The sequence below is a fragment of the Solanum lycopersicum genome, chromosome 5, assembly GCF_036512215.1.
Source record: "Solanum lycopersicum chromosome 5, SLM_r2.1".
NCBI classification, from domain to species: Eukaryota; Viridiplantae; Streptophyta; class Magnoliopsida; order Solanales; family Solanaceae; genus Solanum; species Solanum lycopersicum.
Window position 1 is genome coordinate 38,865,417 of NC_090804.1, and position 13,415 is coordinate 38,878,831.

Genomic DNA, 13,415 nt, shown 5'->3' on the forward strand with positions numbered 1-13,415 from the left:
AAGTAGGCAAGACTAAATAAACACTTTTAAAGAAACATGTTAGAACTTGGGGATGATTAAAATCACATGAGTATCCCTCAGTGAATAATGAACATTTCGCATACTGCCTTCTATTGAATTTTATGCTCAGTCTTGTACACTTAGTTGTATGTCTCTATGTCATCTTTAAAGTCAAACTACTCATGCACTATAACATTGTCTTTGCATCTGTCAGGGGAGATAGGCTAAATAAAATTAAAGCAAAATTCAGCATCATCCAGTGATCAAATATATGTGCACTAGAATTATTCATAATTAAGTATAAAATTAATGCACTTGAACCATTTCTTCCACTTGTCCCAAAAGATATATACATGCCCTCACTACTACTAAACAAATACCTTCTTAAAAAGCCTATTTGAAGTCTTATCCAGTGTGATGGTCTAGGTTGAGATGACCTCGGTGGATGACACCTCTATTTTTGTGCCTTATAAAATATAGATTGTGGTGTAGAAAGTATATTGTGATAGTTCTTAGGGGGAATCTTTATTAGGTATGTCTAAAATTATTGAGTAAGTTTTGGAGGATGTACCTTGCGAGAGGGAATATTTTGGGGACCCTATACTTGAACAAAGTTCAGTTATTAAGCTCAACTTGGGTGCATCTAGAGTGAGGGGAATCGATGGTAGACTCATCTGTTGAACCTAGTTCGTCTATTAGGATCCATATAAACTGAGATTTAGGATTGATGTCAACAACTATTATAGTTGGTGTTGCACCTGATATTACCGTTTCCAGGAACAGATTGAGAGAACATGTTCCTCTACAAATTATGTTCAAGAAAATTTGTTCTTCTTACTGACTCTATTGAAATTAAAAATGATTGAACTATTTTTTTTTTGCAGAGAGCACAAATTGATTGAACAAGTTCCTTAGAGGTGATATAAAAAAATAAAATAAAATAAAAAAATATGGAGCTTGCATATACTAAGGCTACCTTCAAAATTGAGAAGACTGCTAATTTTTTTAATCAAAAAGATTTTGTTTGTTGCTAAAAAATGATTTTTTTGTTTACCCTCTCATGCCTGATCTTTTGATATTACCTAGTCACTCTAGCATTTGACTTTCCAATTTATTTTCTCATCCCAAGTGTTTGATTCTATCTTTAGTTTTGATTACATTCGTGGTGTATATTTTTTCGATTAATGTTAAAGTTAGGTTTGAGTTTCGGGTTCATGTTTATCTCCGATGTTTGTGCAAATGCTTTGCTATAGCTAATTGAGTTTTTGATTTTTAAGTGTTTGTGTAGATGATAGCCCTAGTGGACATGAGTATCCAGTTTTCTTCTATTAGTGTGATGTATGACTTCATAGTGTTTTATGATGTCAAAAGGGGAAAGTGCATACTTGTGTAATATTTATAACCCAATTGGTCTAACTTGATCCTCTAATGTGTTTGCTTTGTGTGTTGAGTTTTAAGAAACTTAAATAACACACATTGATCTATTCATACAAGATGAAATGATTTTTCATTATAAAAAAAAATGGGAATTTGATAGGTATACAAAAATATGTATATTTAAAGACTGACAAAGATTGCATCATGGAACAAGTTTAGCAAATGTGACATGAGTTTAACCAGTTCTTCTAGAAGAAGGATTCTAAAAATTAAGAACAACTTTGTATTTTATTAGGAAACATACTTAAAATAGGAAAATCATGTGCATAAAGATGTAACAAAAAAAGATTAATTCAAAGCCAAGTCAAAGAAGGAAAACTACTTCCTACTAGTTTAAGAAAAATTGTGTAAATTTTCCTTGTGGCGCCAGAGATAAAAAGGAATACAAGGATTTGAGGCGGCAAAGAAAAAGAAGAGTTCAAGAAGGAAATAAATCAAAGTAAGGTCAAGAAAGAAAACTGAAAACAAGTTCAAGTTGAACTAGGAGTTCCACACAAAGTAGAAATCCTACACGTGAGCTTCTAAGTTTCAAGAGAAAAAGGAAGCAAAGCACAAGTAGGATTTCTATTTGAAATAGATTTTGGATTCAAGTCCAAATCTATAAATAGGACGATGGTTTCGCTGGAGAAAATTGTGCACTTACATAAAGAGAAGACTAAAACACTTCAAGAGTTTGAGAGAGTTTTGAGATTTACTAGGGGAATATTGCCAGTTTGTGAGGAAAAAGTTGTAAGATTGTAATTAAGACTTTTGATTACAATCAAATGTGTGTAAATTCGTCTAACAAGTTTGAGAAATTTGAAGGACGGTAGAAGACTAAAACCTGAGGTTTTTTTTTAGGTAGCTAGAAATTAGAGTTTATATTTTTACTTAGGAATTAGAGTTTATAATTCTTTAGATTACATAGGTTTGTAATTTTTTGTTGAGGCTCATAGTTTAATGAAGTGGAGTTAAATCCTATAGAGGTGTAGGTCGCTATTTTTTACCCTTTATGAGTTGGGGTTTTCGGGATAAAATATTGTATCATTATTTTATTTGTTTTACAAAACGCAGGTGTTGTAATCTGCAAATGAACATATAAAATATACTTGTTCCTTATGCAAATTTAGGGCCAGAATTTCAACATTTGATATTTGAAAAAGCCAAACCTACCCGGTTACGTACACTCCTAGTTTTGACCAAAGATGGTTAGGTTGACTATGTTATCAAGGATAGTATGAAGGAGGGTTGGGCAAAGGGTGAAGTGGGAGAAAAGAAATGTACTCAACCATGCGATGCATGCAATTGTCCATAAATAGATTTCTGGGACAAATTAAAGTTGATAAAACTAAGGCACAACATAATTACAGAAGTAAAGGAATAGAGACATGTTCATCACTTGCGAAATAGGAATAGCTAATTAATGAGCTACCAAGCATGCATCATTTTCTTATCACCCAAGTATCAAGCAGGAAGCACATTTTCAATGTTTGATGGCATTAGTATGTTAAATCCATCTGCTGCTATGGATATAACCATTCCAGGGATCTGAGGATGCCAGTGAAGTTCTTTCAAATCTTTCTGACCCTGTTAATTAGATATGTCATCAGAATAAACTCAAACTTCGCTATCATCATACAGACAAACATACAAACAGACATATAAACCTGATGGATAAGGAGAAGTTTTGGGGGCAAATCTGTTGGGACATTGACTTGCTCTTTCATTTTGACTTTGAACTCAGCCTCCTCTTCCTCATCTCTCTCCAAAGAAAGGTCCCAGATACTGATATATATATTTAAATACAAAAGGATGGTGATTTATACAAATAAACAAATCCATTGAGAGAGTGACATCAACAATCCCTTTAGAGTTCTTACGTCAGTTGATTGTCAGATGATGAAACAGCAATGGTTGAGGCAGCTTCATGGTGAGGACTCCATTCAATAGAAGTTATCGGATGTTTGTGATATTCAAAGTATGCCACGACACTCTCTCCTCCTTCCTGTAAAACGAAACAAGAGAATAAGCACTCACCCTTTTTTTTGTGATGCATTTTCTCCTCTATGAAAACTCATACTGATCTCATCCTCACAATTTCCAGCCCTCGCCAAACAGTTAAACCGAAATTGAGAGAGTATTAGAGAATCATACGTACATTCAGACCACACATGACGACTCTAAGATCTTGAATAGAAAAAGCCCCGTCATCACTCCCAGATGCAAGCATACAGCTCGCTCCCCTAGGAGAAAAAAGAATCACATAACAATGTAACCATAACTATAGATATGGAAAGTAACAACAGAAAAGTCAAATACCTGTTCCATGATATAACATTAACATCTGTCTTATATGCCTTTATAGTTGCGGTAGGAGATCTTTTCTTTCGGGTGTCCCATATCTTAATACTTCCATCAACTGAGCAAGAGGCAAACACACAAGGATCTACAGGGCTCCACTGCATCAGAGGAAGTCACAAATAAATGCTTTAGCATTTAGCAAATGTAATGACATGCCTAAATTGAAACCTTTCCCTAAGTAGCTACAAACATTATATGAGCACCTGAAGATCTTCAACACTTGCGCTGTGTCCAATAAAAGGATCTTCAACATTCCATGTTGTGTCAGAAGTTTGCTCCCATAAATGGATACTATTCTTGCAGTCCCCTAGTTAAAGCAACAAACGTTAGAATAATTATGGACATGGCATATCATCAAATGTGCCAAGAGTGACATCCCATACCTGAAAGAAGCCTCCCTGGTACATGAGGACTCCAATCTATAGCATATCCTTCATCTTTGTGTCCGCCAAACTTAAATAAAGGTGAGTGATTAGAGACTGCAGAAGCCCCTTGGCTACAATCACTCTCTGCTTCTGCCAATGCATTTAAATGTGAGCTAAAATCCCAGACCTGCCAGTGCATTAAACCTATCATAAGATGAGATTTTATACTAGTCTCTGGATAAATCAACCTTCTGGACAAACCTACAGATGCACTGATCAGTACGTGCAAAACTATGGAGGGTAAAGGTGTTAAAGATAGACCTATAGTCGCATGCAAGGCAGTTGTCTCGAAAGACCTTGGGATCAATGTAGCAGACTTAGCTAATGATGGAAAAAATTGAAGGAAAAGATTCATATAGATGATATCTACTAGTTGAAAATAGGATTTAGGCTTGTTAGATAACTTCTATTATTTTCTCCTTTCACTTTTATTATATTTGGTATTATGATGATATAGGTTGACTTAAGAAAGAATTGAGGATTCATATAGCCTCCCACAACTTGTTTGAGACAGAGGCATAGCTATTGTTGTCTGGATATACTAAGCTTCACAAGAAGTTTGTTCCTGTATCTACATGTTCGTTGATAAAGAACTACATAAATCAGACAAACTTAATCAAATACTATTTTGAAGCTCAAAATTGCATCTAACATAAATGTTTTGCACCAAAGAATGATGCCAAAGTATTAAGAAGTAAAACTAAGATAAGTAGTCTTAAAACAATTGAAAGAATTGAATCATCAAAACTGAGTCTGACCTGAACATGACCAGTATCACTCCAAGAAGCAACTATATGGGGGTTTTGTGTCATAGCACGTATACGATTAACACATCCTTCATGAAACACCTTGCGTAGCTTTGGAAAAAAAAGAATTTGTTAGCTGCAGGAATATGTGTGATGTTAAGAAATAAAGTACCTGTAGAACAGCTTTTGCTACTTCCTTTTCTTCATTATCATCATCATCACTGTCACTACTTTCACTGTCCATATTATCATCATCACCAGTCTTGGTTGGCACCAAGTCCCGCCTTTTTCCAAATATATTAGATAACTTAAAAATTCCAATAGAGTTGGAAGCCCTTTTGTCTGCGTGAAAGAATGGGAGAAACGAGCTTAAATTATTAAAAAGAAAAGAAGGAAAAGAAAGACAAACTCAGAAATGGGCTGCAATGTATAAATGGCAACAACATGGAGTGAAGAAAGCTTACTTGTGTTCCTGCTACACAGTATGCAGTATGTGAAAACTCAGTTCGCACCATGCCAAGAGAGTCCCGCAGCACATCAAAACAGCCAATTCAAAAACCATTAGTTGATTTATTCTACTCTGTTCGTTAAATTGTGATGAAGAAAAAGGCGTTCAAATACCTCATGCATGGCCATCCAATATGGAAGGCATGAAGGGCATTGTAAGCAGATGGGTCACACTGAAGCTCTTCGCCTTCCTCCAATTTGTCTACTCCTGCCTCCCATACTTTTGATGCTACTGAATCCGACAATCCTTCCACTTCCTCTATACTTATTGTCATTATTATTCAAAATTCAGATTTTTTTTCACAAAATTGATAGCAAAAACTATATTACAAACCTTATTCTTGCGCTTAGCATTTCTGGGCTTCTTTAATCTTCAAACCATATTCGGAATTTTACAGATTCAAGGCGAAGCACAGACTCGCCTGTCGCCTGTCTAGGTTTTAGAGAAGGAGAATTCTTCTGCCGATACAAAACTCTATTTTAATTTAGTTTACCAAAAATACCTTTTTTTTTCTTTACCTGTTTAAAAGGCATAGGTTTCTTTAAAATTCCCTAGGTTTTAGAATTGGAAAAAATAAAATAAATTAGATGACACTTATAAAATAATATAGTATGAAGAAGTTATTATATTACTTTCTATTAAAAAAATAATCATAACCTCTCCAACCATCACCTTTATAATCATTATTCTTGTAACTAGAGGCAGATTTAGGACAGATATGTCACTTGACACGGTTTCGTCGAATTTTTTTTATCAAATACATTTGTATAAAAAAACAGCTAAAACAATATACACTTGACTCCTTGTAACATAATTTGGTGGCGTGACATACTTCTTTGATCAGTATTTGTGTTTTTCTTTATTGTCATTTTTTTTGACATTTTATTTATCATCCATTCTCATATAATATTAATATAATATTAATCTGACTAGCATTTAATTAATAAAAGTCTCACCTATGTTACGCTCATAAATTATCCATTTTTTTAACCGTTAGTTTCACAACCCACCTATTACAATTACTCTTTGATAAATGACATTAAATCAGGCCTAAAAAAGTAATTGTTCCTTCTTCCCCTTTCACTTCTTTCAATTCACCATCTTCCTTATTTTTTCCTCTTTCTTATATCACCCGTAACTCTCAACTTCTTTCTACTATTCAACAACAATTACAACATACTCATTGTGTGAGTAATTTCACAAGTGAATGCGGACTTTGTTGATGTGGCATACTTCTTTGATCAATGTTTCTATTTTTCTTTTTTGTCATGTTTTTGACATTTTAATTAGCATGCATTCTCATATAATATTAACAGAATATTAATCTAGCTAGCATTTAATTAATAAAAGTCTCAACCACGTAAGGCTCATAAATTATCCATTTTTTAACCGTTCGTTTCACAACCAATACATTACAATTACTTTTAATAAATGACATTAAATCAGGCAAGCGCTTCTTTTCCTAAAAAAGTAATTGTTCCTTCTTCCCCTTTTAACTTCTTTCATTTCACCATCTTCCTTATTTTTTGTCCTATCCTAACAGATCTTCTTTCTTATATCACCCTTTACCTCTCAACTTCTTTCTACTATTCAACAACAATTACAACATACTCAATGTGTGAGTAATTTTACAAGTGAATGCGGACCTTTGTTTTGGTAATATGTATATATATATATATATATACTAGGTAAGAGCTGCCCGTGCAAGCACGGACCCAATATTCGTATATTCACTAGCTCAATTTTTGTGTATCATATTTGTTTTTTCAGAAATGTCAAAAGAAAAGGTAAAGATGTTAATGAATTTCATAGAAACTAATTAAATATTTTAATAAAGATATAATCGTTAATAATTATGTTGTATCTTATATTTATGAATTGCCACATACAATTAGAGATACGATACAATTTAATATAAAGATTTTAAATTTACTCTCAACTCCAAAAGAAATTAAATAATGTAAAAACAAATTAGCACAGTAGGTGATGAAGTTTCCTTTTATAGAATAATCAATTGAATTCTGACTTTGCAAAATGCATATTTGCATAACAATATTTTCATCTGCTGAAAGAAAGCATTTATGTCTTCTATACATTCGGAGTAGTTGCACACACTGTGGCCAATCTCTCTTCTTTATGTTACCTCTCCATAGCCCCTAGGTAATTGGTCAAGCCTTCTCTATGTTTTATCTTGATCTGTAACTTTGAGGAATCATTTTTCCACCCGATTGGAAGGATTCATCGTACTATTTTCTGGTATAATAAGGTAGTAGAGTTTAGCATACAAAACATTATGAATATCAAATACAACACTAGTTAAGAAAATGTAATAGTACAAAATATGGGAACAAGATTTTTTTTTCTCCATGCAACCTACAAAGGAGAGATATTGTTAATTTAATGAAAGAAATAGTTATGGGGAAGCTATAAAGTGTGGCCATGGGTTGGAGGCATTTAACTTTTTTCTGCAAATTATATGTAAGCTAAAAGAATTCACCGATCCCAGTTATCAATAACCAAGTTGCAGGTAGCATTTTTAAGCAACACCATCTTTGTATATCTCTTTCATTTGGATTTTCCAACAGTAGATACTTGCTAAGATTCCGAGACATTCCAAAATGGTGTGGTTGATATAAAAGAACCTAATTGTTTATAACTTCACTCTTTCTAAGAAGTCTATTCAGGTGTAAACCAATGTAGTAAAATATGAACAATTATTCTATAGAAGAGGAGAAGAGGAAGGTGTCAAACACATTTACATGATCATTATAGATGCATAGACTCATATTTTACAAAACATAGCGAAAATGCACAAGTGGTGTAAAACTCAAATATGCAGTAAGTAGTATAGTAAAGAGTTGCCTACAAACGTAGAGATTATAGGGGTATAATTCTAAACTTTTCTGAAAAAAAAAAACAAAAGACACCAATAATAATATTCTCCTGAATTCTAGATGTTTAGTGGACAAAATTCATAGACTTGTGCTCAAACGAAGGTGTTACTTTTTATTTCTTGCTTTTTGAGGCGCTTTCAGTCATGTCGCTTTTTATATTTAGCAACTTTTATGCCCAACATTCTACATGACATATTTCATGCAATAAGATTAATAGGACATGTTGGTATATTATACACATCTTTAGTTTATGATCACAAGATTTAAAAATCCATGTCAAGTCAAAACATAGACAAACAAGAGGCAACATATTTAGGAAATTTTAAAAGAGATGAGTAAAGAGAAAGTAGTACCGATGTAGACACTACAAGACTCATCTACAAGAGTAGGATATTGAACTTGTGTTGTCTGCAGAATCATAACAGCCCACTGTGATCCAAGGCAAAACAGTAGTCTTTAAGACTATGTTTCAAATTTTGACATCTTTCTCTATAAGATTAAAATTACTTTTACATTTTTATCCAAACGATTATGATTATCTAAAATGTGCAGCTTTAGAGAGTCATCTAACAATAATACACTAATAGAAATGCATTTTATACTCGTTTTTTATTTAATAGTCAAAGAATCCCCTTTTAGTTAGTTATTGATAAAATTCAGAGTGTTCCAATATATCTTGGTTTTTTTGGTATCTATATGTTCTTAGTACAGTTTCCTAATGATATTTCATTGGCATCTGCACATAAAGTAACTTAAATGTACATTATCAAACAAGGTGGAGAAATCATATTGTTCCAAGAAAACAAAAGCTCTATATAATATTTATAATATTTAATGATTAATGCCGACCTTGATTGTTACACGAGAAATCTCATGAAAGTAAATCAAATTTCCCTAAGATACAGGTTATATGAGAAGTTTAATTTCGTCCAATTCCTTAATGAACAAACAGAAATGAAGCTGAAGTGGTTTTATCTAATTCAACATAAATATTTGCTTTCAATATAACATGGACTCTCACTCCAGAAGAAGTTTCTGAGTGCTTTCTCTAGCATTTGGTAATTGTTGTTGTGTGTTCGATATTATATTATTTCAAGCACAAATTTCTAAGGGAAGTAGCAAGGGAGAGAAGCCTTGAAATACTAAATTAATGTTGCATAGTGAAGTTCAGGATCTATGGATTGGCGTCCTAATACTAAAAGAAAGAAAGGGACGGAACTTTTTGCTTCTCTATAACTAAATAAACAAGGAAAACATAGATGCTATAAAGCTTCTAAAGGGAAAGTAGACTCCATTACACTTCCACGCATTGGTGAGTCCAAAACTCTAAATAGAAAATATGCATGTATTTAAATATTTATTTGTTCACCACTCTTAACACTAGATGGAGTGCGTTCAAAGATTATGACTGGGGATTTGTGAAACTCACACCATTTAACCAATCTTCCCTTGTGTTTGAGTACAAGAAGAGCAAAGATGGTAAAACGTATGATTCTTTTACAATCTCAAGAGACTATAAAGATGTTTTAGCTTATGTCCATGATGGTTATGAAACGACTACTTTGACAAATTAAACTCAAAGAATTTTTTTCTTATCCTTTATCCTTATGTACAAATTACAGAGTAAATATCATATATAATTTGTGGAAGCGGATTATTTAAATTGAAGTGGACAAGTCCTTTGGTCTTATTGACATAACTATAGAAAAATATTAGCAACATGCAACAAAATTGAACCCTATCTACAATTATAGTCACCCCCACACCATATTCTTGAATAACGACTTAGAAATAATAGGATACCTAACAAAAGCGAGTGAAATTCAGTTCAAAATAAATATTCTACGAGAACAACAACTATTTAAGAACACCTCCACTGTATTTCCTATACAAGTTTGTACTATATTGGTGCATCAAAAGAAACATAAAAGATTGGAAGATCTCCCATTTCATTAAGCTCTCATTTATCATTAACATATATATTTGCATCTCACAATATAATATATCAAGTAAAATAAATAGGTTACAGAGCATTAGGAGACAAATTTAGAGCTCATACTGTAGTGCCAACGCCTAGATTATGTAATTGTGACTTATTTAGAAGATTTTATTATTTACGAAACTTGAAACATTAGAAATAATAACAAGTAGTTCACTAAAAGACAATTTGTTAATCTTAGAATGACAGAAAATTAGTTTAACAATGGATAATTGTTCTTTGATCTTACGCTTCTATTCAACAAGAGATTTAAAATATTATCACATCATTATTTACAAAACTCAATGAAAACAGAGAAGTGATACAAGTACCATGTAATTCAACATCCTTTCAACAATGATATATTCACAATGAGGTTATCATTTCACCATATTCTCTCGACAAACCAGTGACTTTTAGAGGCTTGTATTATGCCTGGTACATGATGAAAGATGAGAGGATTATAATTACTCAAGAGTTCTCCCTTATATTAGTTGTAGCAGAGATCATACTCAATCCAACTTCTCATTCAACTGTAACCACTTCTGTGTCTGCGCTTATTTCTCCTAGCTCTGTTCCTATCCCAAACCATTCACTTTCTCATTCAACTGTAACCACTTCCGTGTCTGCGCCTATTTCTCCTAGCTATGTTCCTATCCCAAACCATTCACTTTCATATGATCATATTGTGTCTGTAGGTTCATTTTTCTTTTTGTTCATTGTAATTTTATAGTTCTCACTAAGTACTTACATTTAAGGATGCAACTAAATATATTCTCCCATATCTATCCATTTTTCCTGAGTAGTCACCATAGTTATAATCCTATTTCCTCGCTTTAATTCAACTTTATTGTGCCCTTGCACCAAATGATTACTAACATAATAATCTTTATGTTGTTTAATTGTTAAAGATTCATATACAAGTCAACAAGTAGTTTGCTAGTGATGGTATGAGAAAAAAGACGTTGATTGTGACGGTTGAAGAATCATATAGAGATGCAGGTGCGCCTATTAACATGTCCAAATTTTGTCTGGAATGTTGTTTCTGCTTTTCATATATCTTTTATCTGTTTTGTTAAATGCGCTTCTTCATTTGTATGCTACTTGCGGAGCAATGGATGATGGCATCTCTTTGTTCGATATTGGCGTAAAAACAACATCACCATTTACTCAAACATTGGCGATAATATAAATTTTAAAGGTTAGAAGACGTATCCTGGATCCACCGATAGACCAGTAGGTCAATTCGAGTAGAAGTAATTGAATATTCTTAAACTCCAAGCTAAACCCACAAGAGCCTATGAATGGAGGAAGATCAAAAGAACTCTGATAAAGAAACCCCAGCTAAAATAAAGAAACCCATAAATTTAAATCTGACTAAAAAAGACCAAATTAATTACTACATGCAAAAAAACACAACAAAAATTTGAATCTGAACAGTTTTTTGACAATCTAAAACAAAACACGGAAAGCATAATCCCCCAACACAAATTGAAGACACAACTATTAAAATTATTCAGACTTCCAAAACACAAGGATAATCCAACATCAATGACAAACCTAAATGGAAAAAATAAGCAAACATCACACACTCATATCAAATTTGGGACTTCGACTTTGATGAAAAGAAAGATGGCACAAAAAAGATAACTAAATTGAAATATGAAAGAACCCATACCTGAAGAATGCTGAAGAGAAAGAAGTGAACTTTGGTGTGCACAGATAGTGGAGCATTTAAATGAAGAAGATAAGAGCAGAGTATTGTGTAGTACATTGATAACATAGGAGGAAGACACGTAAGGAACTGAGAAGAAAAAATTGATGAGACGAGAAGAGGACACGTATTCATAATTGAGAATTGAAAAGACAAAAATAGCCTTAAAAGCAATGAAGCAAGCATGTTGAAACAAGCCTCTTTTAATAGAGTTAAATATATATATATATATATATATATATATATATATATAAAGAAGAAATTTAAGTTTGTTGATGTGGCATACTTCTTTGATCAGTGTTTGTGTTTTTCTTTTTTTGTCATTTTTAGACATTTTACTTATCATCCTTTCTCATATAATATCAACAGAATATTAATATGACTAACATTTAATTAATAAAATCCCCACCCACGTTACGCTCATAAATTATCTATTTTTTAACCGTTCGTTTCAAAACCCAGACATTACAATTATTTTTTGATAAATGACATTAAATCAGGCAAACGCTTCTTTTCCTAAAAGAAGTAACTATTGCTTCTTTCCCTTTTAACTTCTTTCAGTTCACCATCTTCCTTATTTTTTGTTCTATCCTGGCAAATCCTCTTTCTTATATCACCCTTTACCGCTCAACTTCTTTGTACTAATCAACAACAATTACAACATACTCAACGTGTGAGTAATTTCACAAGTGATTGCGGAACTTTGTTTTGGTAATATATCTATCTATCTATCTATCTATATATATATCTATACCTATATATATATATATATATAAAGGAGAAACTTAAGTTTGTTGATGTGACATACTTCTTTGATCAGTGTTTCTGTTTTTCTTTTTTGTCAATTTTTTTGACATTTTAATTATCAGCCATTCTCATATAATATTAACATAATATTAATATGGCTAGCATTTAATTAATAAAGTCCTCACCCACGTAACACTCATAAATTATCTATTTTTTAACCGTTCGTTTCACAACCCACACATTACAATTACTCCTTAATAAATGACATTAAATCAGGCAAGCGTTTCTTTTCGTAAAAAAGTAACTGTTTCTTCTTCCCCTTTTAACTTCTTTCATTTCACCATCTTCCTTATTTTTTGTCCTATCCTAACAAATCCTCTTTCTTATATCACCCTTTACCTCTCAACTTCTTTCTACTATTCAACAACAATTACAACAAATTAAATGTGTGAGTAATTTCACAAGTGAATGTGGACCTTTGTTTTGGTAATATATATATATATATATATATATATATATATATATATATATATATATATATATATATATATATGTCTAAGGGCTTGTAAAAGACCTCCAAGAGTTTGAATACGCCGTGTAACTTCTTGGGTATACCCCTGGGTCTT

General features: G+C 32.4%; 1 protein-coding gene and 1 long non-coding RNA gene across 2 annotated transcripts; both read right to left on the reverse strand.

Moving 5' to 3' along the window:
* Window positions 1-2,815: 2,815 nt before the first annotated feature.
* On the reverse strand, window positions 2,816-5,710 carry LOC101260640 (protein HEAT STRESS TOLERANT DWD 1-like). Its single transcript, XM_069297617.1, has 10 exons — window positions 5,413-5,710; window positions 5,121-5,290; window positions 4,961-5,059; window positions 4,161-4,329; window positions 3,981-4,084; window positions 3,736-3,875; window positions 3,575-3,659; window positions 3,297-3,421; window positions 3,084-3,201; window positions 2,816-3,003 (listed from the first exon to the last, which is right to left on the reverse strand). Exons 2-10 carry the CDS (start codon window positions 5,190-5,192, stop codon window positions 2,881-2,883), a joined length of 1,035 nt encoding a protein of 344 aa, XP_069153718.1. The 5' UTR covers window positions 5,193-5,290; window positions 5,413-5,710; the 3' UTR covers window positions 2,816-2,880.
* Window positions 5,711-7,440: 1,730 nt separating this feature from the next.
* LOC104647426 (uncharacterized) lies at window positions 7,441-12,051 on the reverse strand. Its single transcript, XR_002027765.3, has 3 exons — window positions 12,007-12,051; window positions 8,704-8,839; window positions 7,441-7,709 (listed from the first exon to the last, which is right to left on the reverse strand). It is a non-coding gene; the product is annotated as an uncharacterized lncRNA (long non-coding RNA).
* Between the last annotated feature and the right edge of the window lie 1,364 nt (window positions 12,052-13,415).

Bases quoted from the DNA above. Each gene is read 5' to 3' on its own strand.
- LOC101260640 (XM_069297617.1), bottom strand. From the start codon at position 5,192: ATGGACAGTGAAAGTAGTGACAGTGATGATGATGATAATGAAGAAAAG. The intron at 4,085-4,160 runs GTATGGGATGTC...TGCTTTAACTAG, and splicing joins ACCAGGGAGGCTTCTTTCAG to GGGACTGCAAGAATAGTATC. The intron at 3,004-3,083 runs GTTTATATGTCT...TCTAATTAACAG, and splicing joins AACTTCTCCTTATCCATCAG to GGTCAGAAAGATTTGAAAGA.